Genomic DNA, 19,746 nt, shown 5'->3' with positions numbered 1-19,746 from the left:
TAATAACATTAGCAAATTTGCTGATGATACTAAGCTGGGTGGCAGGGTGAAATGTGAGGAGGATGTTAGGAGATTACAGGGTGACCTGGACAGGTTAGGTGAGTGGTCAGATGCATGGCAGATGCAGTTTAATGTGGATAAATGTATGGTTATCCACTTTGGTGGCAAGAACAGGAAGGCAGATTACTACCAAACTGGAATCAATTTAGGTAAAGGGGCAGTACAAAGCGATCTGGGTGTTCTTGTACACCAGTCAATGAAGGTAAGCATGCAGGTACAGCAGGTAGTGAAGAAGGCTAATAGCATGCTGGCCTTCATAACAAGAGGGATTGAGTATAGAAGCAAAGAGATTCTTCTGCAGCTGTACAGGGCCCTGGTGAGACCACATCTGGAGTACTGTGTGCAGTTCTGGTCTCCAAATTTGAGGAAAGACATTCTGGCTATTGAGGGAGTGCAGCGTAGGTTCACGAGGTCAATTCCTGAAATGGCAGGACTACCTTACACTGAAAGACTGGAGTGACTGGGCTTGTATACCCTTGAGTTTAGAAGACTGAGAGGGGATATGATTGAGACATATAAGATTATTAAAGGACTGGACACTCTGGAGGCAGGAAACATGTTTCCGCTGAAGGGTGAGTGCCGAACCAGAGGACACAGCTTAAAAATACGGGGTAGACCATTTAGGACAGAGATGAGGAGAAACTTCTTCACCCAGAGAGTGGTGGCTGTGTGGAATGCTCTGCCCCAGAGGGCAGTGGAGGCCCAGTCTCTGGATTCATTTAAGAAAGAGTTGGATAGAGCTCTCAAGGATAGTGGAATCAAGGGTTATGGAGATAAGGCAGGAACAGGATACTGATTAAGGATGATCAGCCATGATCATATTGAATGGTGGTGCAGGCTCGAAGGGCAGAATGGCCTACTCCTGCACTTATTGTTTATTGTAAAATTAACTGTTATCCTTGCACATTTAATTCCCAGCCCTGATCCCCTTGCAACCATGTCTCTGTGATACCACACAGAGATATTCCAGGTTTGGAATTCTCATCCACAAATGACAATCGATGCTAGAACAGATCTGAGTTTTAAATCTGCGCTTGACAATTTTTTGTTAAGAAAGGGTATTAAGGGAGATGGCCAAAAGCAGACATATGGAGCTAGGCCACAGATCAGCCATGACCTCATTCAATGGCCAAGCAGACTCAAAGAGCTGAACGGTCTACTCACAGCTATCACAGCTTTAGTCATTCACACCATGTACAGGAATCGACACCAGCATTAAGATAATGGACTTGCACTTTTACCAATGTATGCAAAGTACCTAACTTAAATACCCAAAGCCAGTGCTCCAGGTGACAGCAATCTCAAGCCTATATGGTGATGATAGACAAGCAGGAGGCTGGAAGAACACAGCAAGCCAGACAGTGTCAGGAGGTGGAGAAGTCAACGTTTCGGTTATAATGCTTCTTACAGCCAAAACATCGACTTCTCTACTTCCTAATGCTGCCTGGCTTGCTGTGTTCTTCCAGCCTCCTACTTGTCGACCTTGGATTCCAGCATCTGCAATTGTTTTTGACTCTACACATTGATGACCTGAACAGCCACAGTGTAATGGGAGTTACAAAGAAAAACCACAGCAATGACATTGAAAGAAGATCTTCTCGTAGTCTTCGATCCTAACCAGTGGAGAAACCTCCCACTCCTGGACCTTAACAAAAACAAAGAACTGCTAATGTTGGAAATAGGAAACAAGAGTGAAACAATATGAAACAATATGAAACGGTGGCTCAGTGGTTAGCACTGCTGCCTCACAGCGCTAGGGACCAGAGTTCGATCCCTGTCTCGGATGACTGTGTGGAGTTTGCACATTCTCCCCTTGTCTGGGTGGGTATCCTCCGGGTGCTCCAGTTTCCTCCCAGAATCCAAAGACGTGCAGGTCAGGTGAATTGGCCATGGGAAATTGCCCATAGTTTTAGGTGTATTAGTCAAGGGTAAATATAGGGTAGGGATTGGGTCTAGGTGGGTTACTCTTAGGAGGGTCAGTGTGGATTTGTTGGTCCAAGTGGCCTGTTTCCATACATGTAGGACTCCATACATGACTCCCTTGTTGATCTAATCTAAAACAGAAAAGAAAAGATCAAAACTAAAATGGAAGTGGAGTGGAAAGTTTCACCATTGCTGAGGATGAGGGAACAGTTGCAGCTCTTCTGTCCAATGTCCAGACCGTCTGGTCTTTGCTGCTGGCTTTGTAGAATCACAGAATCCCTACTGTATGGAACCGGGCCATTTGGCCCATCGAGTCCACACCTACCCTCCAGAGAGTATCCCAACCAGACCCACCCTCCTAACTCTGTAACTCTGCATTTCCCATGGCTAACCCACCAAACCTATACATCCCTGGACACTATGGGCAATTGACGTTGGCCAATCCACCTAACCTGCACATCTTTGGACTGTGGGAGGAAACCGAAACACCCAGAAACTGGGAGAATGTGCAAATTCCACACAGATAGTCACCCGAGGATGGAATCGAACCCAGCACCCTGTGAAACAGCAGTGCTAACCACTGAGCCACCATGGCGACCCACCATGGCAGCCCGACACTCACAGAGAGAGAGAGACTTTCAAACAAGAACAGAAATTGCTGAAGAAACTCAGCTGTTCAGATGAGGAGTTACAAGACTCAAAACATTAATGCTACTTTCTTCCCACAGATGCTGTCAGAGCTGTGTTTCTTCAGCGATTTCCTTCCTTTCTCAGATCTCCAGCATCTGTGTTTTATCTGACAGATACTTCTAAGCTGGGTTTCACTTGAAAATTTCAAAATTGATATTTCAAGTCCAACATACTCAAATTCCTGAGTCCTCTTGCCCCACCATGATTGGAAAGATATTTAAAATCATTACACGTCAGTGAAATACTTCACAGGAGAACCAGACAGTTGGTGAGTGCTGTTAAACAAAGCAGTTATTCTGCACACAAGCTCTCACAATAAGCCACGCGACTGACTAATCTGCCATTGATGCTCAGAGGTGAATTCCTCTTCAGGACACCAGGATAAACCACCCACGATTAATGCAACACTGACCCCACACTCAGTCACTCAACCTATCTAACCGGCACTAAAGGTAGGTAGAATTTACAGGGGTACAAGCGGCTCACAGTATTTCAATTGAGGAGTGCCCCCAGGACTCTCCATATTAATTATTAATTCTCTTGCCTCAAAGGCCAAGCGTCTCCTATGCCTGTTTCACCTTGTTTCTGCTCCCACTATTAGCCACAAATAACTGGATTCTCAAATCCATTTGCTCAACCACTCAAGCAGTACCTCTCTAATTATACTCGATGCATCTGACCTTCAATCACTAACCATCATTGCCACCACTCCATTCACTTAAACTGCTGCAGCTTCTCACCCATGTGATTATCGGCAGCTTCTTAACCAGACAGCTGCTAGACAGTGCATCAACAGTGAACTTCCCTACCCACAGACCGACTGCATTAAGTTCAATCCACAGGACACTATTCAGCTCTCAGTCCTAGCTTTTGGGTGTCATCCTCTTTGGTTGCCTCACTCTTTGGACCGAGGGAGCAGTTTTCTCTTCTTTACACATCAAAAGGACATAAAGTCCTTAACACTCTTCCTTAACCTGCCTGAACCCTAATCTTCCCTCTCTTCTCCAAAAAGGGTGCAGTCCACTTGGAGTCATGGAGACGTACAGCACAGAAACAGACCCTTCAGTCCAACTTGTTCATGCCGACCAGATATCCCAACCCAATCTCGTCCCACTTACCAGCATCTGGCCCATATCCCTCCAAACCCTTCCTATTCATATACCCATCCAGATGCCTTTTAAATGCTTTAATTGTATCAGCCTCCACCACTTCCTCTGGCAGCTCATTCCATACACGCACCACCCTCTGTGAGAAAATGTCCCTTAGGTCTCTTTTATATCTTTCCCCTCTCACCCTAAACCTATGCCCTCTAGTTCTGGACACACCACCCCAGGGAAATGACTTCATTTATTTACAATAAATACCATACAGGAAGGGAGACATTGCTGCTGAGGAGGGAAAATAGTTAAACCCGTAGACTGACTGAACACAGCTTTTACCTGTTGGGATCAAATGGATATGTCACAAACTTTGGGTCAAAGGGAATGTCTGGTAGAGAGTTGCAATACTTCACCCTGCATACCACTCCGGACCTGGAAAAAATAAGAGAAACAACAAGCATTCAGTCATAGAAGTACTCACTGCTATATCCAGAGCTTGCATGAGGCCATCCTCCCTCTACCCCGACCCCACCAAACCCACTCCCAACCATAATGACAACCTCAAACTCAGCAGGGAAGCTAAAACTATTTTAGCCAGTCTCCAGTCTGGAACAATAATGAGATGAGAGACTCATTACAGCAGAGATGGCAAAGGGGAATCTGGACTGAAACATGGCATCATGCCATCTTGCATGACGCCAACTTCACCCACTCTCCCTCATCCCATCCCAGACCAATCTGAAACATGAAGAGGCCTGGCAATATCTAAAATATCAAAAGAGCATGAAGGCAAGTAGTTACCGAGCCCTGCGAATGAAGGTCAAAGGGAATGGTGACTTGGAGCTGCACTTCAGTCAGTGATGTGCTTGAGCACAGGTCACCAACACTGGCACATGTAACATGTGCTGATTTTCAGCTCAGAGATTCAGAAAGGCCACAGCAGCAACTACAAATCACCACCCAACAATCAAACATAATAGGGGAGTCACAGCACAGAGTCACTAGGACAATGTGTTAAGGACATTGGTTTGAATCCAACTATAGAAACTGATTGAATTTAAATTCAGCGAATAGATCTAGAATTGTAATGCTGGAATCAGTCACTGTGACCATGAAACCATCACTTATTGCTGTGAAAAATCCACTGGATGTCCTTTAGAGGGAAGGGAGTCTGGCCCTATATGTGACTCCAGATCCAGAGCAACATGATCAGCATTTAACTGCCCTCTGAAGTGGCCGAGTAAGACATTCAGCTCCGAGTCAGTCAGGGACTGGTAACAAATTCTCAAATCCCATGAAGAGAAAAGAAAAGAAAAATCAACTTCAGACAGGCATCGACAGCGAGACTATGTGGAGAAAAGGCTGGTGAGAACATGTTTCTGCCCTGGAGGCCTCTGTAAATGTGGGCACATACCCATGAAACGCAAATGTCTGAAAGATCATAGAATCCCTACAGTGCTGAAATAGGCTACTCAGCCCATCGAGTCTGCACCAACCCTCTGAAGAGCATCCCACCCACACCCAGACCCCTATCCTATCACTGTAACTCTACATTTACCTTGGCCAATCCACCTATTTTGCACATTTTGGACTATGGGAGGAAAATCACGCAAACATGGAGAGAACATGCAAACTCAACACAGACAGTCACCCGAGGCTGGAATTGAATCCAGGTCTCTAGCATTATGATGCAGCAGTGCTAACCACTGAGCTGCCTTGAAGATATAAGTCAATTAATGGTTAGTGTCAAAAAAGTGTGGTGCTGGAAAAGCACAGTTGGTCAAGCAGCAACCAAGGAGCAGGAGAGTTGGTATTTCAAGCCTAAGCTCTTCATCAGGAACATTGACTCTTCTGCTCCTCAAATGCTGCCTGACTGGCTGTGATTTTCTAGCATCACACTTTTTGACTCTGATCTCTAGCATCTGCAGTCCTCACTTCCTCATAGTTAATGGTTTGTACACAGCACTAAGAACCATCACATAGAATTACTTAGAAGTTAAGCACCGAACAGATTATTCTTCCTCTGTGAACATTTTCCCAACCCTCATTATATTGTTCTATTCCTCTCTCAGGTACTTACCTAGTTTTATTATAACCTATTGTATTTGCATCAACCACTCCTGTGATAGCAAGTGCAACATTCTCACCACTCACTGGGTAAGAGAGATTACATTTTAATGTGTTTTTATATAAAAGGGGTTTCTCCTGAATTCCTATTAGATTTATTAGTGTCTATCTCTGTGGAGAGAGAGAGAAAAACAGGATTGATGTTTCAAGTTTAATAATTGAAACTCTGCTTCTCTCCACAATTGCTGGCAGACCTGCTGAGTTTTGCCAGCCTTTTCTGTTTTTATTTCAAAGTTTTAGCAACTGTAGCGTTTTGCTTTTATTCACGCCCTTTGTTTTGGTTTCCTCAACAAAATGGGGGGGACCTCCACTAGTGAATCACGCCTTAACCTCAAAGGCCTCAATCTATCACCCCCTCAGCCTCCTCTTTTTCTCGAGACACATTTTCTGTGTGAATAATTCAACAAGAAAAGGGAGAGTGAAAAGGGAAAGTTGATCGGTTTGACCCCATGCTCATTAAGCAAAAGACTGAAAACATCCACAGTCATCACTTACCTCTCAGGTGCTGCCCGATGTGCATTGGACCTAAAACAAAGAACAACATTGAGGATTCCTGTTCAGATAGAAAGCAAGCCTTTAGTTTATCAGCATCAACTCTAGCTCCATTGACTTCTCTGCAAACAGTTATCAGCCTCCACAAAGCACTGCCATTCACAGAATCTCATTCAAAGTTGAACACTTGCTCAGATGAAATGGTGTGAACTTCAAGCTCACCACAGCTCATGATATTTTCCACATAAGATATCATGAAAGAGCACAGTACTGAGACACAACCCACATCAGTGAGATCCCTGTGCAGTGCACCATTCAGCCCATTGTAACCAATTGTTAGTACAGACACAATCTGAAACTAATGCCCACCTTCTTCAAAGCCATCTCAGACATAAAAATGTAACCAATTTTAAAATGTTCAATGTTCTCAATGCCTCAGACTCTTGCTCTGTCCTTTTTATAAAACAAAACTGTACACAGTCTCAAACTGTTGTGTAGCATAAATATATTCATCATTTACTTTGTACTGAATGTAATGATATTATTAAACCAAATTCTTTTTTCTGTGTATCAAACATATATTGACAATACAAATTATGATGAAATGGCCACTTGAACCTGTTCTGCCAATAAAATCATGCACGATATGATTACTCGACATTATGTATTGAAATACATACTTTACTACTTTTAACTTACAGCTCTGAAGCTGTATTTTTAGTGAGAGATTACCTCTGCCCTTACACCCGCTCCCAAGCTCATTCCTGTGCATTCACGTAAAAGGCAAAACAGGAGAGGAATTTCTGAACCATGTAGAACATAACTTTGTGCATCAACACATTTCCCTTGAGCGAGGAAGCAATGCTGAATCTAGTTCTGGGAGGTGAAGTGGGTATGTTTCAGTGGCAAAACATTTGGGATACAGTGATCACAATATCATCAGATTAGGGTAAAATACAAGATACAGTTGGTCCCTTAACTTCCTGTGGGGGCTGCTGCCTTGGCCTCTGTTGTAGGTGCCAACAATTCATGTCCCAACATTTCTTTCAGCTGGAAAGGCCTCCTCATAGTGCACACTATGAAATGCCCACTGTACTCCAACACCGAAGACTGACTGGTAGCAGAGTCTGGCTGACAACTGGAGCAGGGAGAGACACCAGCTCACAAGAATAGAACAAGAATGAGAACAATGGATTAGACTGAAGAACAATGGGCAAATTATGACTGGTTAACTGGTGCAGATTAGGAGATCTTGTGGCACAGTAGACCATGCTGCTGAGCCAGAAACTCCAGTGTCAAGTCCCACTTCCTGACTGATGGTCAAGGAAGGAGTCTTAACCTGGACAGACACAGTAAGCATTAACATACAAGTTTCAACATAAGAATAGGAGGTTTCTTGTCAGAAAGAAAATTGGAGCCTCTACCATTATCTCAGCTCCAAGCTACAACAAGCATGTAGCAGTACGTGTTTCTACAACAATACGGACACTTGCAGGTAGGGGAGATGACTCAGTAGGTTGTTATATCTGGTGCAGACAAAATGGTGCCAACAGCACAGGGCTTTAACCCATTCTGATTGGCATGGATTCAGGACTTGCCACCTTGCTGTACCGGTGGTGGAGGTTGTGGTGGTGTGGGATGAACTTGCCTTCAGGCAGAGAACTGAAGAGGAGGCAGAACTACTGCAGACCAAAGAGTGAGCAAGCAAGTGGGAAGCTGACTGGACAGAAAAGACTGCAGGAATATAAGTGGAAAAAATTGGAAACGCAGGTTAGGCAGCAATGTAGAAATAATGTTTCAGGTCGATGACCTTCTTCAGAACTGAAAAAACAAGAAACGTGTAATCACAGTAATAAAAGTGACGCTCTGTAATTGGATGGAAGGCAGGTGGTCCATTGCCCAGTAATCTGATTGGGCAATAGGACCCAGTCCATTGGTCAATGATGGCATGATGCAAACGAGGATGGCAGTGGGACTGGGGAAAAAAAACAAAAGTTTGATCGAAAGGGATGCAAACACAGAATCAAGTAGGAACAGCTACCAACTGAACAAATTACAGGACACTGCTTATAATCTGAATATTGGATATAGCATTGAGTCCAGAATGCTGTTAAGTGCCTCATTGAAAAGTGAGATACTTAACCTTGAGCTTCATGAGAACAACACAGTAGGCCGAGATGGAGGATTAATTTAGCTGATGGTGGTCTCAGGAAAACATTAATGGGTATGCACTTCGACCCAATGATTTCCCTCTTGGTGATTGTTTGCCAAGGTAACATAGAGAGCATTAGAACAGAGTGAGTTTGCTCTTGGTGACTATTGCCTGGTAGCCTGAATAGGCACTTGCCCAATGAGTTCCCGCTTGGTGGTACATTGCCCAATAATCTGAATGGGCACTCAGACCCAGTGAGTTTCCTCTTGGTGGTCCATTGCCCAGTAAACTAAATGGGCACGAGGACCCAGTGAGTTCCCTCTTGGTGGTCCATTGCCCAGTAAACTGAATGGGCACGAGGACCCAGTGAGTTCCCTCTTGGTGGTCAATTGCCCTGTAAACTGAATGGGCACTAGGACCCAGTGAGTTCCCTCTTGGTGGTCTATTGCCCAGTAATCTGAATGGGCACCAGGACCCAGTGAGTTCCGTCTTGGTAGTCCATTGCCCTGTAAACTGAATGGACACTAGGACCCAGTGAGTTCCCTCTTGGTGGTCTATTGCCCTGTAAACTGAATGGGCACTAGGACCCAGTGAGTTCCCTCTTGGTGGTCTATTGCCCTGTAAACTGAATGGGCACTAGGACCCAGTGAGCTCCCTCTTGGTGGTCTATTGCCCTGTAAACTGAATGGGCACTAGGACCCAGTGAGTTCCCACTTGGTGGTCCATTGCCCTGTAAACTGAATGGGCACTAGGACCCAGTGAGCTCCCACTTGGTGGTCCATTGCCCAGTAATCTGAATGGGCACTAGGACCCAGTGAGCTCCCACTTGGTGGTCCATTGCCCAGTAATCTGAATGGGCACTAGGACCCAGTGAGCTCCCTCTTGGTGGTCTATTGCCCAATAATCTGAATGGGCACTAGGACCCAGTGAGCTCCCACTTGGTGGTCCATTGCCCAGTAATCTGAATGGGCACTAGGACCCAGTGAGCTCCCACTTGGTGGTCCATTGCCCAGTAATCTGAATGGGCACTAGGACCCAGTGAGCTCCCTCTTGGTGGGCCATTGCCCATGAGCCAACTGTACACTAGGACCCAGTGGGTGCCCGCTTGTTGATCTGTTGATCGGGCTGAGAGACGAAAGCCGAAAATGACAAAACTGAGTTTATGGAAAAGGCATCTGCGATCGCGAAAGTAACAGCTTATACTTATATATAAATGTAAAACGATTCTCTCCGTGTCCTCCTTCCCCGGACTTACCGGTGCCCGTCGTCCCGCTGCGCGTTCTGGATTGTCGGCGCCATGGCCGCACGCCGCGCTGCGGATGCTGGGAACTGTAGGCCCAGGCCTACAACTCCCACAATGCCACACACCGCACCCAGAAATCACTGCGGCAACATTGCTGAGCGGTGAAAGGCTGACAGAACTGACCCCGCCCCTAGGCTCTGACCCCGCCCCCAGGCTCTGACCCCGCCTCCAGCATTAACTCCGCCCCCAGATATTAACCTTTAACTCTCCAGGCACTGCACCCTACTTCCTGTGACCTTCACCCCTTGCAGGTGCTGACTTCACACCCCATGGCTCAGCAGTCAATTCAATAGAACAGAATCCCTACATTGTGGAAATAGGCCCTTTCCCCTACTATCCTATATTTACCCCTGACTAATGCACTTAACCTACACATCCCTGAACACTATGGGGCAATTTAGTATGGCCATGGATTGTGGAAGGAGTCCTAGAGGAAACCCACACAGACACGGGGAGAATGTGCAAACTCCACATAGACAATCGCCCGAGGCTGGAATTGAACCCTGATCCCTGCCTCTGTGAGGCAGTAGTGCTAACCGCTGAGCCACCAGGGTTGGTACTCCTCTGACCACCTGACTGTACTTTTGCATGCAAGGTAATCAGCAAATCCATCAGTTGAGCAACTGTAGTGCTAAAATTTCATGCAAACTCATGGTAGAAACCACATATCCCCAAAAAACCTCATGAATTTCCAGTTAGTCTTAGGGACACGGAACCACTCCAATAAATATTGGCAACATTTATTGTTCTAGGAGAAAGTGAGGACTGCAGATGCTGGAGATCAGAGCTGAAAATGTGTTGCTGGAAAAGCGCAGCAGATCAGGCAGCATCCAAGGAGCGGGAGAATCGACATTTCGGGCATGAGCCTTTCCTGAAGAAGGGTTCATGCCCGAAACGTTGATTCTCCTGCTCCTTGGATGCTGCCTGACCTGCTGCGCTTTTCCAGCAACACATTTTAAACATTTATTGTTCCCCTACATATGCCCGTGTGAGTTACTTGCACTTCTCCAAATGCACTTTAACAAGGTTTATCATCAAAACAACCTGTAAGTTTCTAAATAGAGCTTCTAGTTATTGGAGGTGCTGGTCATGGACTCCTTTGGCCATAAATTCTGCAATCATGATCTTATCCTCAACCACCTGATAAAGGAGTGGCACTCTGAAAGCCAGTGCTTCCAAGTAAACCTGTTGGACTATAATCTGATGTTGTGTGATTTTTAACTTCTAGTTGTACTAAGTGCTTTTTCCAAGTGTCATTGTGTAGTAGGACTTCATCAAGGTCAATCACACAGTTAGGAACGCTGGCTACACTTGATTCATTAGTCTTTGGAAAGTTGATGAGGTATCTTTGAGACATCTCTCGACATTGGAAAAAACTGGGATGGCAATGCCTATACAGTATATCTTTAGCTCTCAGTGTTAAAGGAACATCCCAATATTCCTTTAGTAGATCTGTTTTGGTAAGTAAGCTTGCACTGATGATTCTATCAGTACAATGTTCCAAGCAAAGAATTGGCTTTAAGGCATTGTATTGACCTTTCTGCAGTCTATATAAAATCTGGTTGAAACAGCAAGCTTTGTCACCAATACAACTGGGGAACACCAGCCATATTGACTGGGTTTGATGAGATGGTTTTCCAATGTATGTTGTATTTTTGCTTTCACCGAGGCCAATTTTCCGGAATCTAAGTGATAAGGATAATAGGAGAAAATTATTTTACATGTTATCAAATGTACACCCTAGTTTGTCCCTATAAACTCCTTCAACGTGAATTGACGTGAATAGTAGGATGTGAATTGTCAAGCACCATTTCTGCCTCATCCTCGGGTACGAAGAGAGAGTGGATCAATCCGGGCCATATTCACTAGAATTTAGAAAAATGAGATGGAGAGTCTCATAGAAACCTTTAACATTCTAACAGGATGAGACAGGATAAATGCATGAAGGATGTTCCTGATGACAGGGGAAACCAGAAGCATGGGTCACAGTCTAAAGATATGGGATAGGCCAATTAGGACTGAGATGTTGAGCCTGTGAAATTCTCTGCCACAGAAAGCAGTAGAGGCCAAAACATTGAATATTTCCCAGATAGATTTGCTTTTTAGGGTTGAAGGAATCAAAGGGTATGGAGAGAAAGCTGAGTTATACAATCAGCTATGACCATATTGAATGCTAGAGGAGGTTGAAAGGCTGAACGGCCTGCTCCTACTTCCTAAATTTCCAAATGTTTGTCTAGACTTTAGCTTTTCTCTTTCTCTGTAATGCACTGACCTCAAGGTTCATGCAGCGCTAGAGAAATGAGAGAAAATGGAGATGCACATATTGGGGGTTATGGGCAGGTGTGTTCAGATATGGGGACAGGTGTGTATACATATGAACAGGTGTGTACAGGTATGGGCAGATATGTACAGGTATTGACAGGGCTATACAGGGAATTGGCATGTTTTGACAGATATAGACAGATGTGTACAGGTATGTTCAGGTTTGTACAGGTATGGACAGGTGTGTACAGGAATGGTCAGGCTTTGACAGATAAAAACAGGTATGGTCAGGTTTGTACAGCTATGGACTGGTTTGTACAGGTATGGGCAGATGTGTATAGATATTGACAGGTTTGTACAGATATGGGCAGGTATATACAAGTATGGCAGGTATATACAAGTATGGACAGGTTTGTGCAAGTATGGGCAGGTGTGTACAGGTATGGGCAGGTGTGTACAGGTATAGGCAAGCTTGTACAGGTATTGACAGGTGTGTACAGGTGTAGGCAAGTTTGTACATGTATGGGTGGGTATGTACAGGTATGGGCTGGTTTGTAGAGGTATGGGCAGATATGTACAAGTATGGGCAGGTTTGTGCAAACATGGGCAGGTGTGTACAGATATGGGCAGGCTTGTACAGGTAGTGACGGGTGTGTACAGGTATAGACAGATTTGTACAGGTATGGGAAGATGTGTACAGGTATTGACAGGTCTGTACAGGTATGGGCAGATGTGTACAGGTATGGGCAAGTGTGTACAGGTATGGGCAGGCATGTACAGGTCTATACAGGTATGGGCAGGTTTGTACAGGTATGGGCAGAATGATCCCAGGAATCAGTCTGGTAAATCTTTGTTGCACTCGCTCCATAACCAGAACATCAATCCTCAAATAAGGGGACCAAAACTGTACACGGTGTTCCTGGTGTGGTCTTATCAAGGCTCTGTAAAATTGCACTGACACGGTGAGAATTTGTTTCGTTCACCTAGATTCTGCTGGGAATCTGGAACTCACTTCCTGTAAAAGGCCTCTTTCATGGGTATATGAATAGGAAGGGTTTAGTGGGATATGGCCTAAATGCTGGCAAATGGGAATAGGTTAGGTTAGCACATCTGGTCAGCATGGACAAGGTGGACCGAAAGGTCTGTTTCCGTGCTGTACATCTCTACGACTCTAAGCGTGATAGAAGCAGAAACTTCAACATTTTAAAAAAACTTTTTTTATTGAAAATAGATTTTTAATATTACAACAAATACAAAATACAAAGAAAGAACACAAAAAAATTATAAAACCCAAACCATCCTCATGTACAAATGTATAAATATATATAAAAATACATTTAAAAAAACCCTAACTAACTATCAAACTAAATAATAACTAATAAACTAATAAATAACACTAATACAGCTCTGCAAAACACAAACTCTCAAATATCGAGAGCGTTAATTTTCAATATTCATACATTCGCAGTTCCCCCTCTCTGGATATTGGAGTCATAAAGCACAATCGTTACAGCTACATAAAACCCCGTGTTAGTGTGGCAGACAAATCTGTGTCTAGGTAGTCCAAAAAGGGCTGCCATGTCTTATAGGAATTCTCAGTTTTGTGGTGTACCATACTTGTTAGAAAGTCCAAGGGGATATGCTCCATAACAATCTTACGCCAACCCGACAGGCCCAGGAGATTTTCGGACACTCAACCTAAAAAGACATTCTTTCTTGTGCAGAAAGTGAGGAAGTTGCAAAGTTTTTTTTCTTATGCGCATCTACAGGGAATACACTGGGCAGGCTAAGAATTGAATTGACTTGAATTGAATTGAATTTACTGTCACTTGTACCGAGGTACAGTGAAAATTGTGAACAATACAGGCAGATCACAGAGTTAAGTAACACAGATAAGTAAATAATAGGCAAATAGCGGCAAAAATAAAAACAAAACACAGGTACAGGTGAATGCTAAGGGTTTGTGAGTCCATTCAATATTCTAACAACAGTAGGGTAGAAGCTGTTTCGAAACTGTCTGGTGCGTGTGTTCAGGCTTCTGTACCTTCTCCCCGATGGTAGAGGTTGTAGAAAAATATTGCCAGGGTGGGATGGATCTTTGAGAATGCTGGCAGCCTTTCCTTGACAGCGGGGCCTGGTAGATGGATTCTATAGATGGAAGGTTGGCCTTTGTGATTGCCCGGGCTGAGTTCACCACTCTCTGTAACCACCTCCGATCTTGAATGGTACAGTTGCCATACCAGGTAGTGATCCATCCAGACAGAATACTCTTGATGGCGCACCTATAAAAGTTGGCAAGGATATTTGCCATCATGCCAAGTTTTCTCAGCTGCCTGAGGAAGAAGAGACGTTGTTGGGCCTTTGTAACCAGTGTATCCACATGAAGAGTCCAAGAAAGTTTGTTGTGGATGACCACTCCCAGGGGCTTGACACTCTCCACTCGTTCCACCTCTGTGCTGCTGATGTGTAGGGAGGCATGAGTAACATCCCGCCGAAAGTCAATAATGAGTTCCTTGGTTTTGCCGGCATTGAGAGCTAGGTTGTTCTCAGTACACCATTTTTCCAGGTCTTCAACCTCCCATCTGTAGTCTGTTTCGTCGCCATCTCAGATTCGACCAACTATAGTGGTGTCATCAGTGAACTTGTAAATGGCAATAGTCTAGTATTTGGCAACACAGTCATGGTATACAGTGAGTACAGTAGGGGGCTGAGTATGCACCCCTGGGGGGCTCCACTGTTGAGTGTTACTGAGGATAAAATATTGTCCCCAACCTTCCCTGATTGTAGCCAGTGGATCAGGAAACTGAGGGTCCAGTTGCAGAGAGTGGGGCTTAGTTCGAGATCGCTAAGTTTAGTAATCAATCTCGAGGGAATAATAGTTTTGAAAGCTGAACTATAGTCAATGAGTAGGATTTTTATGTAGCTGTTCTTGGTGTCAAGATGTTCTAGGGATGAGTGAAGGGCAAGTGATAGGGCATCTGACGTGGATCTATTGGTCCGATAGGCAAGTTGGAGTGGGTCAAGTATAGTGGGGAGGCTGGAATTGATTAATGCCATGACCAGCCTTTCAAAGCACTTCATGACCACTGAAGTTAGGGTCACTGGGCAATAGTCATTGAGACGTGCTGCATGAGCCTTCTTAGGTACAAGGATGATGTTGGCCCTCTTGAAAATGGCAGGGTTGCAATGTCCATGCACCACAAGTTGTTGATTAAAAAGCAAACTCCTCAACTATTTGTCTTACCTGAGGACACTGTATGGTCCATACAATGGATAGAAAAACCATTAGCTTGAAGTGTGCAGTTGGGAATGGATGGGTTGAGCCAGGTTTCAGTGAAGCAGAGTGCGCAGCAGTCCTGCAGTTCACGTTGGAAGCTGAGTTGTGATCTGGGTTCATCCACCTTGTTCTCCACAGATTGTGCATTCGCAAGGAGTAAGCGAGGAAGGGGGTGTGTGTATGTGTCTTGAAAAAGTGTAGCCTCAGTCTTACCCACTTTCTCTCAGGTCTCTTACATTTGAGTGGTCCAGTGGTCTGGTGGAGTGGATTGTGACTGCTTCAGGTCCTTCTCCACCCTTAAACCCAAAATCCCCTCCATTGCACCTGCCACAACGCTCCAGTATGTTTGAAACCTGCCACAGGATCAGAGACAATGGGTAAGAGTGCCCGTACCAGCCGTGCTCTTGGGACAAGTCGAAGATACCCCTAGTTTGATCTGGAACCAAGTGGACCCTGTGGAGAATACTCAATTGTAAAGCATGGGTTCTATTTCAAATTGATATCTTTCTTGTGTTTTCCCAAATATCTTCCCATGCCTCGGAGGAGACTTCAACCCCTAGCTCTCTCCCACACCCTGCAGAGTCAATCGAACTCACCTGAGGGGCCGCCCTCTAGTTGATGATATAAAGTGCTGACAGAAAGTGTACTCTTGGCACTGAGCACCCTCCTCTCGATGTTGAATTTCTAGGGATCAGTCAAAAGTGTAGTTTTTTTTAAAATAAAATCCCTAACTTGAAAAAAAGCAGTCCCTGCTAGATAGCTCGTCTTTCTGTACTAACTGATCAAAAGATATCATTGTGTCTCCCTCAAATAAATCGCCCATGCAAGACATACGCCTAGCTGCCCAATGTTTGAATCCTGAATCCATCATCCCTGGTTGAAAACCCAGCATACCCACTATAGGTGTAAGAAAAGATGTTTTGCCAATATTGCCTTCCCTCTGCCGAATTGCCTTCCATACTTTAACAGTATTGATAATTGTTTGATTATGGCAATATTCTCTAACTGTCCTCACTTTATCCAAAAACAGCAAACTAATAAATGGGCACCCTACCTGAGAGGTTTCGAGATATTGAAAGAGGGTCCCCACAAGCCCAATCACTCATGTAAGATAAAAGCGAGCTTATTTGATAGTTTTTAATGTCCGAGAGGTCCAATCCCCCCAGTCTGTGAGGCAATTGCAGTTTAGCTAATTTAATAAGAGGCCGCTTACGATGCTAAATAAAAGTGCTGAACCAGCCGTTCAGTCTCCTGAACGCTTGCTTATCGAAAATCAGGGGGAGCACCCGTACAGAGTACAACAAACGGGGGAGAATATTCATCTTAAGTGTTATCTGACCTAATCATGAGACTGGAAGCAGCTCCCATCTTTGAAGGTCCTGTTTGATTTTGTCGAATAATTGAACAAAATTAGCTTTAAACGATCGATCAAGAACTGGAGTGATGGATATGCCCAAATACATAAAACCCCCCCGTGACCACTTAAATGGGAATTGAGATTTGCCCTCAAGACCTAGCACCTCGTAAGACAACCCATAGGCATAGCCTCTGATTTTGCAAAATTAACCTTGTATCCCGAAAAGGTGCCAAACGTGCTGATGCATTGTATCAGGTGAGGCACTGAACCTGCTGGGATTTGACAAAAGAAAATGAGGATATTGTCCACAGAGAACAAAATCTTATGTAATTTTCACCCCACTTCTGGAGCCGAAATATTGGGATCCCTATGAATGGCCTCCGCCAACGGTTCAATCACCAACATAAAAAGCAATGGTGAAAGGGGACAGCCCTGTCGGCTGCCCCTAAAAATGCTAAAATTGTTTGATCATATCCCATTGGTGATGACCGCAGTGAGAGGGTCACTGTAGAGAACCTCTACCCATCTTATAAAGGCTTCGCCCAAACCAAACCGTCTAGAGTATAAAAGAGGTATGGCCATCTCAGCTCAGTCAAATGCCTTCTCTGCATCTAGAGAAACCACCAATCCCTGTATTGACTGTTGTTGACATGCTTGAATTACATTAAGCAGCCTCCTAACATTATTGGAGGATTTGCAGCCTTTTATGAAGCCTATCTGGTCCTCTTTAACAATAGAAGGTAACAGTCTCCAGCCTTAACGCAAGAGTCTTAGAAAGGATTTTAAAGTCAACATTTAAGAGTGAAATGGGCCTGTACAAAGCACTGTCCTCAGGGACCTTCCCTTGAGATGGCGGGAGACGATTATGACTGTACGAGGCATTGAACATGTTGAGAATCGGGCTTGACAACATGCTTATAAATTCCTTCTAGAATTCGCTGGGAAGTCCATCAGGATTGGGCACCTTTCCACTCTGAAGCTGCTTTACAGCCTCCTGTGCCTCTTGTTCTGATGACGGGACATTGAGAAAAGACTCTTTTTCAAGGGTCCTACCTTGAATCTTCAGATCCTTGAGAAAGGACTCCATCTTGGCCCGGCCCTCCTTACAACCCTCAGATTGGGATAATTCAGAGTAAAATCTCTGGAATGCCACATTCATCTTTTTGGAATCGCATGTTAGGTTCACAGACCCTTCCCTAATCGACGTGATGCTTTTCCTGGTGAGATATGCTAAGTACCTTCCTGGTTCGTCACCATGGTCATACAACCTTTGTTTTGCAAAGGTAAGCTCCTTCTTTGCTGTCTGCGTGAGCACAGAATTCAATGCAGACCTCAGCGCCGTGATCTTCTGTAGCTTGGTCCACAAAGGCCTGTCAAAGTAAGCCTTCTCGACTGCCTTCAACTGTGCTTCAAGGAGACATGGTACTTGCCCTTTTTCCACTTCCCACTGACAGAGTAGGAGATAACTAACCCCCTGGCAAAGGCTTTGGCAGTTTCCCAAAGGACAGACGGGCTACTAACCGAGCCTGAGTTAATGGCTAGGAATGCCCAAAATTCCGTAGAGAAGTATTCCACAAACTTATTATTCGTTAAGGATAAAGGGATCGATTCGCCAGTGCCTCGGGCCCACTATAGCATCCTTACTCTTAACCAACAGGTACACTAGAGCATGATCGCAGATGGTAATATTACAAATCGTACAAGATGCCATCAAGTCAGTTTTGCCACAGGGGTAAGAAAAAAAATCCGTCCTGGTGTGACATCTGTGAGGATTGGAAAAAAATGTAAAATCCCTGCCTGTAGGGTGGAGATGCCTCCAGACATCCACTAACCCTAACTCCACATGCAGATACATTAATTGTTTAGTTATACAGAAGGTATCGGGAGGCCTTTGCACAACCTGTTGACTGTGAGATCCATGAGACAATTAAAATCTCCCCCGATAATGATATGCCGTCTCTTGAGACTGATCAATTTAGAGAACGCATCTACCAGAAACCCCGTATTTTTCCCCATTTTTCAGGGCTTTGAGGATTACAACCCTCCAGTGTGTGTCTTTAACACAATCTAGTAACTTAAATGGGAAGTTCCTCCTAACCAATACAGCCACTTCTCTACTTCTGGTATTAAAAGATGAAAGGTAAACCCAATCAAAGCCATTCTGCTATAGTTTCAAGTGCTCCCTATCATCCAAGTTTGTCTCCTGTAGTAAAGCAAACCTACTTTTTCTTTTCTAAGACTCGAGAGTAGCTTTTTCCTCTTAATTGGTGAGTGACTCCCCTTGATGTTCCAGGTACACCATTTAATCAAGACATTAGCCAAAACCTTCTGCAGTAACATTTAGAGTCGAGAGAGGAGGAACTCGAATTACAAATTGCTGAGCCTTAGTGTCGCAAGATCCATCAAACATAAAAACTACATAAACTAAAACCACCACAATTAGCAAAGCTATCAAAGACTATATACAACAAAAACTCAAAAACAAACCAACATATAAAGCGCCAAAGGTGTCATTTGCACATCTCAAAACCCAAGTTACCATCCCATTCCCAATACTGCAGCCTGGGCATTTCAATACCTGAACTGGGCATAAACTGCCTGGAAGTAGGCATCTAACCATCCCAACCATTTTTCCTCGTCCGAGCTAGAGCCGTACCACAAACACAAGCAGCAAAGAAAGAAAATACACCATGGAATAACAATGTGAACAAACAAGTTATGAACAGAAAAAAGGTAAGTACCCCACCCATCCTTTGGCATAACATAACTTAGAAATTGAATGTGCACATACCAACCGCCCCCAGCATAGTTTTGACCAGATTATTACCAATAAAAAAAAGGAAAAGAAAGCCCCGACAGGACTTCCTCTTTTTATTTAAAGAAAAATAGAGATATACCCAAACAACTCTACTATTTGTACATACTAAATTATTTAGATTAAGTTAGTTTGTGCACAAAGTCTCTTGCCTTCTCTGATGCGTCAAAGAGATGTACAGATCCATC

General features: G+C 44.3%; 1 protein-coding gene across 1 annotated transcript in view; it reads right to left on the bottom strand.

Moving 5' to 3' along the window:
- The window catches only part of paf1 (PAF1 homolog, Paf1/RNA polymerase II complex component), a 39,528-nt gene extending 29,635 nt beyond the window's left edge, over positions 1–9,893 (bottom strand). The window contains exons 1-3 of the mRNA XM_043680996.2: positions 9,800–9,893; positions 6,396–6,425; positions 4,113–4,205 (exon numbers count right to left, since the gene is read on the bottom strand). Coding sequence (XP_043536931.1) covers positions 4,113–4,205; positions 6,396–6,425; positions 9,800–9,843 — 167 coding nt within the window. The 5' untranslated portion in view covers positions 9,844–9,893. The remainder of the gene's footprint in view (positions 1–4,112; positions 4,206–6,395; positions 6,426–9,799) is intronic.
- Between the last annotated feature and the right edge of the window lie 9,853 nt (positions 9,894–19,746).

The sequence above is a fragment of the Chiloscyllium plagiosum genome, unplaced genomic scaffold (assembly GCF_037043375.1).
Source record: "Chiloscyllium plagiosum isolate Xiang-an unplaced genomic scaffold, Cpla_swu_hap1 HiC_scaffold_47, whole genome shotgun sequence".
Lineage (NCBI taxonomy): Eukaryota > Metazoa > Chordata > Chondrichthyes > Orectolobiformes > Hemiscylliidae > Chiloscyllium > Chiloscyllium plagiosum.
Note: the sequence above shows the minus strand (reverse complement) of the source record. Positions and strands in the feature narration are given on the sequence as shown.